The sequence below is a fragment of the Oncorhynchus gorbuscha genome, linkage group LG11 (assembly GCF_021184085.1).
Source record: "Oncorhynchus gorbuscha isolate QuinsamMale2020 ecotype Even-year linkage group LG11, OgorEven_v1.0, whole genome shotgun sequence".
NCBI lineage: Eukaryota > Metazoa > Chordata > Actinopteri > Salmoniformes > Salmonidae > Oncorhynchus > Oncorhynchus gorbuscha.
The window spans coordinates 24,650,000-24,658,767 of NC_060183.1; the positions used below are offsets into that span (position 1 = coordinate 24,650,000).

General features: G+C 42.1%; 2 protein-coding genes across 2 annotated transcripts; both read left to right on the top strand.

Annotated features, from left to right (window-relative positions):
• The first annotated feature begins 2,924 nt into the window (after nt 1–2,924).
• On the top strand, nt 2,925–3,809 carry LOC124047633 (myeloid-associated differentiation marker-like protein 2). Its single transcript, XM_046367952.1, has one exon. It carries the CDS (start codon nt 2,925–2,927, stop codon nt 3,807–3,809), a length of 885 nt encoding a protein of 294 aa, XP_046223908.1.
• A 1,019-nt stretch (nt 3,810–4,828) lies between these two features.
• Nucleotides 4,829–5,674, top strand: LOC124047634 (myeloid-associated differentiation marker-like protein 2). Its single transcript, XM_046367953.1, has one exon. It carries the CDS (start codon nt 4,829–4,831, stop codon nt 5,672–5,674), a length of 846 nt encoding a protein of 281 aa, XP_046223909.1.
• The last annotated feature ends 3,094 nt before the right edge of the window (nt 5,675–8,768 follow it).

Sequence of the window (8,768 nt, forward strand, 5' to 3'; positions counted from 1 at the left end):
AATGCCAGTTTTATTTGTTCTTTGATCCGCACAACAATGTTCAGCTGTGTTTTAACATAATTGCAAAAGGGTTTTCTAATGATCAATTAGCCTTTTAAAATGATAAACTTGGATTAGCTAACACAACGTGCCATTGGAACACAGGAGTGGTGGTTGCTAATAATGGGCCTCTGTACTCCTATATAGATATTCCATTTAAAATATCAGCCATTTCCAGCTACAATAGTCATTTACAACATAAACAATGTCTACACTGTACTTCTGATCAATTTGATGTTATTTGAATGGACAAAAAAATTGCTTTTCTTTCAAAACAAGGACATTTCTAAGTGACCCCAAACTTTATAACGGTAGTGTACATAAGAGTGTCAAAACAACAAAAAAACGACCACAGTAGTTATTTTAAGGCTGGTTATGACACCTACATAAGAGTGTCAAAACAAAACAAAAACGATCACGGTAGTTATTTTAAGGCTGGTTATGACACCTACATAAGAGTGTCAAAACCTACCACACAAGGCAAAACATTACATTACAGTCCTTTACATACAATTTCCTGAAATTATAAAACCATCAAAATTCTAATTGTAATCCCCACAAATTGAAGTCAGACATGCACCTACCCCAATGTTCTGTTGCTGATGACTGGGATGAATGCAGGAGCAGATTTCAGGAGCAGGACAAGACACCCTCTTTTTGAATGATGACTGACATAAGGGCATGTACATGATAGACCAATCTGGTTAATATCAGTATGATGGTCATAATCAATGTTCCCTTTAAACTGCGTGCAGGCGCACAGCTCCCCTCAGACTGCTGCACAGAAGAAATATGAACCCACACAGAGAAGCGTGAGATTGAACTTCACTCAACTTTCTAGTTTTCCCCTTCAGTTCAACACTATCAACGTTTTGCTTTCAATGTAATATACCAAAACAAAACGAACTATGCAAGATTTAGTATGAAAAAGTAACTGTGCAAGAGATTTTCTTGTAGGCGGAGCGCATTAGAGTAGAATTCTATTGTATTGACCTGCCTGACTCAGGCTTGTATTCTACACAGACTAGTGCTCCATAACCAATCAGAGCTGCAGTAGGACTATATGCAAATAGCCATTGCCATATATGGGTCTGTGCCATTAACTTTTAACTGGACTGTGTTCAGGCTACATACAGTATGAGTGGTCTCGAAAAGATTGCGCTGTTTTGAGATCAAAGTGAGAGCTGCATGTAGCCACTTGTGCACGTGTTCATATTCTTTGCTAGTAAGTGAGTTATTAATGCAGTTATAGCTCATTTCTAGTCAACAGTGGGGGAGTGCTTGCTTCCAGCAAGAGCACAAAATGTGTGCATTTCTAGCCATCTTAGAAAAGCGAGTCATGTAAAGAGCTTTTTTATGTCTTAAAGGGGATGTGTTGTATTTTGAGACGGTCTTGAATAATCTAAGTAGCCAATAGGAAGAGCGTAGCATAATTTGTCTGATTGTCTGTAATCATGGTATGGGAATAATAATGCATTTTATTTTGTAAACACATTTTCAGTCACCTCCTTGTCCGAAGGACAAGTGATAAACAGGTTCATGTCAAGCCCTGCATGTTTTTCTCTCTCCAAAAGTCTCATGGAATGTAGGCATTGAACACCACAACATTGGCTGCTACTCCTAGGCTGAACGATAGAACAGCTATTTCCATGTTAAAATGTTATGGTTGGCGTTTTTCTCCATTGTTTTTGATGGTAGGCCCACTCTGGTACAGTAGGCCTACATTATGATCAGACAGCCACAATAGCCTACTTGGCCACTGTTAAAACTCCCCATTACAACAAAGGACTTAAGAAACACATTTTCAAATGAAAGTAAACTTCTTGTCAGGTAAAAAACAGATTTGAATAAATGTGGGGTTTTGACACTTATGTAGGCGTCATAACCAGCAACAACATAATGTAATATATGTCTGTAAACGTAATAACAGCTGTAAATATGGGATGACAGTGTTATAACCATATTATGAAAAGTTATGTTAGCTGTTATGAAATGGTTATTACCGTGTCATAATGTGTTGTGAGGCTGGGGGTCAAGTAAAGTGTTATTTCATAGATGTCTTCACTGTTACTCTGCAATGTAGAAAATAGTCCAAATAAAGAAAAACCCTTGAATAAATGGGTGTCAAGCAAAGTGTTACGCAGGTCCTACAGGCCCTAGTTTTGATGCACCTGGACTACTGCCCAGTTGTGTGGTCATGTGGGCAAAGAGGGACATGGGTCAATAGCAGTTGGTCCAGAACAGAGCAGTACGTATGGCACTTAGGTGTACACGGAGGACGAATGTCAGTAACACGCATGTCAATCTCTCCTGGCTCAAAGTTGAGGAGAGATTTAAATGTGTCACTATTGGTCTTTGTGCGAGGTGTTGAAGGTACCGCACTGTCTCTTCAAGAACTTGGCACTAATTTGGGACACTCACACTCATTTGGGACACAACACAAGACATGCAATCAGAGGTTATTTCACAGTCCCCAGGTCCAGAACAGAGGCTGGGAAACACACAGTATTAAATGGAGCCATGACGACATGGAACTCTCTGCCACAGCAGGTAACTCAAGCTAGCAATACAACCATATTTAAAAAACAGATAAAAGAACACCTTACGGCACAACGGGGACTGTGAAGAGACAGACATTTTTATATATTTTGTATTGTAATTTACACTGTATTATGTATTGTATTATATGTATTGTATTATATTCGCCAGTCTCTCTTTCAAAAACTTGATACTGCACACCGTGTTTCATGCAAAGCACATTGTGACTGGCTATCTACTAGGTAACAGATAAGAGGATAGCTCAGACGAAGCTCACTCTCTCCTCTACCATTACAGCGGTCTAGAAAGCCTAATAGAGGAGAAGAGGAATCACACACTCGGAGACAATGGACAAAATTAAAAAGTCCCTGTCCGAAGCCGTATTCACTCCTTCCTCTCTAATAAATGGACGAGGGGCCCTGCACATGACTCAGATAGTGCTGGGCATCTTGACCTTCATCCTGGCCGCTGTTCAGGGCGAGACTCAACACACCTACTGGAACTATGCCATGTTCACCTGGGCCTTCTGCTCCATCATGACCCTCATCATCACCGTCATTGAGATGTTCATGCTCCACCTCCTCCTCAAGATTTGTCTGGACTGGGACGACTTCACCACGGGAATGGCGATGTCCTCCGCTCTCATGACCACGTCAGTCTTCGTCATGTACGCCAACTTCTACATCTGCAAAAAATGTTTGTACTCGATTGTGATCGCCTTCCTCGCCCTACTTTGTGGCGTGGCCTACATCTTAGAGGTAGTGAAAGATAAGTTCATGGATAAGAAGAAGGGGAGCTACCTGGCCGCCCTGCCTGGCTTCTGGAAAGTTCTGGAGGCTTTCGTGAGCTGCATAATTTTTATCTCCCTCACGGGTTATGACGGGAAACCGGCACTGATCATGTGCATTGTGGCCTATGTCATTCCCTTTCCCATCATCCCTATTATCATCATCACCAACATCTTCACAAAAATTAAGAACTGTTTGCCATTTAATATAGACAGGTTTGTGTTTATATTTCTGGTCATCTCGGTGGTCCTCTATACCTTTGCTGCCATCATCTGGCCCATCTATACATTCAGAGGCAACCCTCGTCCCAGTGACTGTCCTGGAAGCTTCTGTATCTGGGCCATTCAGTTCATGGTGGTATTCATGACATACGTCAATCTGATCCTCTTTATAGTGGACTTGGTGTTTACCCTGCTTGGGATGTGTGGCTTCAAACGCTCATAGTGGTAACTGATCTCCGTCTGTATCTGTTTTACTGTGCTATATAATCAATAGCTTTTCATGAATGATTTGTTGTTGCATTGAATAGTCATTTAACAAGAGCTGCTTGTTTCCCTCATATTTTTTAGATTTTGAAAAAAATAATAATTATAGTTGAAAGTAGAACACATATAAACCCCGCAGTGACCTCTGAGGAATTTGTCATGATGTTACACGTTCACGATGAAATGATCCAGATTGAACGTAAAGGGTATAGTTACAATGTCAATCACATATGGATATTTCCATTTACATAAAAGTAGCCTACGTAACAGCATTACATGGCCAACATTCACAACTACTGTATACGATAAAGGATTTTGAAGTACCACAACCACATCTCTTTTCATTACGTTAAATATGTTTTTGTGTGAGTTGCAGCACTGGCCTACTGTCCTTTTACCACTTGAATTCTCGGGGAACACTTTATTTAGATTGACGACAGACTATCTGTAGAATCTCTATCTGCTAAACCTAGCCCTTATCCTAACCTCAACCAGGGTCCTAACCCTTGTACTCACCTAACCATAACCTTAGCAAGCAGTTGCTTATCAACAGATAGTTTTGTTGATAATATGACCATCCTTAGAGTATCTACAGACTGACTATTCGGACTATCCAAATAAAGTGTGACCGTATTCCCATTGGTCTATAACAGTAATAGTGCAGAACAGCTTCTCCATAGTGTACTGTATATCTACTTCTCCAGGGATTTGAATAACGCTATTATTGTCAAAGGTACGTTAACCATTAACAGCAGATAACCTGCCCACTTCTGCCTGTAATACTATAAGGGTTGCCTCCATCCGAGATTGTGAAACAGTTATGGAGGTGGAATAACTCAGCGTAACTCAAGGGAAGTGTTGTCACTCCAGAGTCTACAGCAAAAGTTGAGCTTGGAAAATCTTGGTTATCCTTAAAAGAAAGCCACACAGGTGGAATAGAATTTTGGAATTGAAGTTTGCCGTATTCAGGAGTTGGAGATGTGTAAACACTTCAAGAGTCTGCTCAACATCTTGAGGCTGCTGGAGATCATACTGTGTACGTTAGCCTTGGTCATCCCTATGTTTAGGGGTAGGATGGTGAACCCATACGGCATCTACTGCGAGTTCATCTGGGTCTTCTGTGTCATTATGGCTGTGGTCCTACTAGTGTCCGAGATCATGCTATTGCACATCCTCCTGCCCAACTGGGACGACCTGGTTTGCGGTCTGAGCATGCTGTGCACGCTCATGGTCGCCGCCGCCACGCTCATTTTCGCCATCGTCTTTGGCTGCCTGTCGTGCATCAGCAGTGTCTTCTGCATCATCTTCTCATTGGCCGCTACCGCGGTCTTCCTGGTAGACAGTGTCAAGAGAAAAATGAAGTGTCCAAAGGGCTACCTATCAAACCTAAGGGGTATTCTGAGATTCACAGAGGCCGTCCTGGCTTGCATCATCCTCGCCGGCGCCACCAACTACTTCCTGGGTGTGGAAGGCGAATTCCGCCCACCAGCCATGTTGTGGTGCATTGTAGTCTATGTAGTCTGTCTCCCTGTGACCGTTCTCATCATACCCATCCGTCTGTGCAGTCTACTTGAATGCCTCATCTCCTGTATTGGGATTGATCTGTTGGAGTTGGTGTTTAACATAGTGGCTGTGGTGTTGTACCTGTCTGCTGTCATCCTCTGGCCTGTCTTTGGTTACAAGCACTACCGTGAGTACAATCCACCAAACTGTGACTACTGTCGCCATAACGACCTGGATGTGGTAACTGTGGGGACCATTGCCAATCTCATCCTCTACGTCGTGGACTTGGTTTTCACCATCTTGGCTCGACTGAAATCCTAACATCTTGCTAAGTTAAGAGGTAGGTCTACATTTTAAAAAATGACATATTGTCCGTTTGATCCGTTTCCAGTAATCATCGACCTCAACCTCAACCCCCTTTCCTGTAAAACATATCTTCCAGCTTCTAGTGGTGTACCTGGGTGGCATTGACATCCTGGCCGTGCTTCTGTACACCTCCGCTGCGACCTTGCCTTCAGCTTCCAGAACGGCTTTCCATCTGCCATAACTGCACATGGGACAATCTGGTGGTTGTAGCGTATGTCAATCTTTTACGTTGTGGATTTGATTTATTCCCTGTGTTAATTGTTGTTCTTTTTCATAACAAAATGGAACCTATGGCGCTTTACTTGAAAGCCCAGATGTAGAGTACATCCTTGTCAATGAAACTCTTCATCCTCTTTATAGTGGACCTGGGGAGAATCTCAATTGCACACTCCTCGCGTCCTCTTGCCGAGGAGGAGGAGAGAGGACGCAAGAGGAGTATGCAATCAAGATCTTCCCCTGGTTTTTACCCTGCTCTGGATATTAGGCTTCAAACGCCCAGAGCTGACCTCTGGTGGGAGCTGATCTCTCTTCGGTCTGTCTGTCTAATCCTGTACGGATCTCGCATGAATTCTTCATTAAGATATGCATAGGTGAAAAAGATACCCATGTATAACTGTCACAAGGTGGAAAAGGTTAGTTTGGATCTGGGTTGATCAGGAAGGGTGAAGTAGAGGCAGGCAACAGTTTCAACAAATAACATATTTAATAGGGCATGGCTTTCTGATGCTTCCACCACACAATGTTCTGTTCCATAGTTGTTGTTTAGCCAATGCAAATAGATTAAAAGTTCAAAATGACATACAAATACCAGAAAGAAACAAACCAAACCGAAATGGGCACTGGAAGTGGTACAGCCCAGGAGGCAGGTGCCCAGTTGCTCCTTTTTTGGTACAGTTGCTTCATCTCAAAGAGTTGATCTCACCAAACGGATGCGCTCTCTCCCTCAGCCAACGAAGGGCTCCACCATGACTCCAGACTGCATGACTTCCCTGTGGGCGGCCACCCCTTAAACAGGGGTTAAATAGAATTCAGAAGAACACTTACTTAATCCAACATCCAATTACATGTCTGGGAGAGTTGATGAGTCAATCAGTCCCACCTGTGACATACCATTTATACATGTTAGCCATTTCCATGGCAACAGGGCCTTCATACTGTAAGTAATTATATTTATATGGAATGCAACAGCAGGACTCACTCACGACTTCACCTGTTGGGATTTAGTACTCTTCTGATTGTTGGAGATGCCACCAAGACAGAGGAACTCTAGTCCACCGGCTATGGGCTTGCACATTCAACAGTTCTGGACTGGTGTTCATGAGGTACTAACTAGAGAAAGTAGCACAATGTACAATCCCTTTCAGTCCTAGTTAATATTCTAAGACCGCTCTAAACGAAAACACGTACATTATTACACTGGGAATTGAATACAAAGTGCCTCACTCTGTGCCCCGAAAACTCAATCTACAAATGGAAAATTGATGGTACCCCCCACAACGCAGGAGTGGCACCTGCTCCCGGGGAAGACTGCTGACCTTGAATGACCCTCTTATAGACTAATCCACCACATTGAAAAGTTCCTATTAAGATGGGTGGCCTACCTTGCCACTTTATCAACCCCACCAGTCACCCTTGATACCTACTGTCCTATGATCTGTTCACAACCCCCCCCCATCATCCATCATCCATCTTTTATTATTTTTGTTATTATATCTGTATTATTGTATGTTGTCTATGAAATTCTCATGCTTTTTCATTTATTTTCTTTGTCTGTAGGCTAGGGCTTCTTTCTTTTGTTAAGTGTAGTGGCGTGTGTTCTGTTATTCCTTGTTTATGGAAAAATAAAAATAAACATCCTATTTAAAACAATACAATTTTGAAGTGCCAAAACCTCACGTCTCTTCATACCCTTATGTTCTTAATGTGTGAATTGCAATTTCCAACTTAATTGGAAATTGGAAATGTAAAAACATTGTTTGTGTGAGGGCAACTTTTGTGCAGTTCTAGTGGCCAGACTGCCCGTAGAATCAAACTTTTTCAAATGTGAATCAAGTCTGATGATTCATTTACATTTACATTTAAGTCATATGGTGAGGACTAGATGTTATACAGTGACGAACCTAATTGATTTTTGGAACAAGTTAGGATAATCAACGTAACAGGTTAGGAGAAGTAGGTTAAGGTTAGGACAATGGTTAGGTTTAAGGTTAGTTAAAAGTCAAACATTTCCCCAAAACGTCACTTTCATCCTAGCTGTAACCATCTAGCCACAACTATGATTCACAGACAGCTTTCAGCAGAATTATAAATGTAAAAAAATGGATGCCCTTTGCAGTTTAGGAGAGAAGGGCTGCCCTAAGCAGTGCCAGTCAAAGTGAAATACCTAATAAGTATTCTGTAGATGAGTACATCTCAGTGTGTTTGCTATAGGACAATATGGGGAAATGATTCCCATAAATCCTGGATTTTGTTCCGGCCTCTTGGCTTGTAATTTTGATAGAGTACTCTGTCCCCTGGAAGGTCCAGAACCTCCCTGGAAGACCTATTGTAAGTCCTCTTGCGGCTATCTGCTACTTCACTTGCACTCTTCTGTGCCACTTCGCAGGCAGTTTCCAGGCATTCATGGTGTATCTGTAACCATTCATCCATCGATGAAACATCCAGATCATTAGATCATTCCTCTAAGACAATGTGGAGAATTGCATCCCTCAGATACATTAAGTAGAAAGGAGGTAACCAGTTACGGAGTGACGATGGCTATTGTAGGCCAATATCAGTTTCGGTAGGTATTAGGTCCAATGTCTCTTCTTCTCTGGTGACAGAGCTCTCAGCATGTCATGGAATGTGTGATTGAATTGCTCACAATTCACATTCCACTGAGGGTGGTATGCGGTTGTCACGCTCTTCGCTAAACCATAGACTTTTCAGAAATCTGAAATCACATTTGACTCTAAATGTCTCCCTTTCTCCCGAATGCAGCCTTGCACAACATCCAAAATATTGAATCCAATGTTTCACAATGGCATTGGCAGTAGTCATTGCAGTTTGG

Excerpts from the sequence above, each read along its gene's own strand:
- LOC124047633 (XM_046367952.1), top strand. The coding sequence starts at position 2,925 with ATGGACAAAATTAAAAAGTCCCTGTCCGAAGCCGTATTCACTCCTTCC.
- LOC124047634 (XM_046367953.1), top strand. The coding sequence starts at position 4,829 with ATGTGTAAACACTTCAAGAGTCTGCTCAACATCTTGAGGCTGCTGGAG.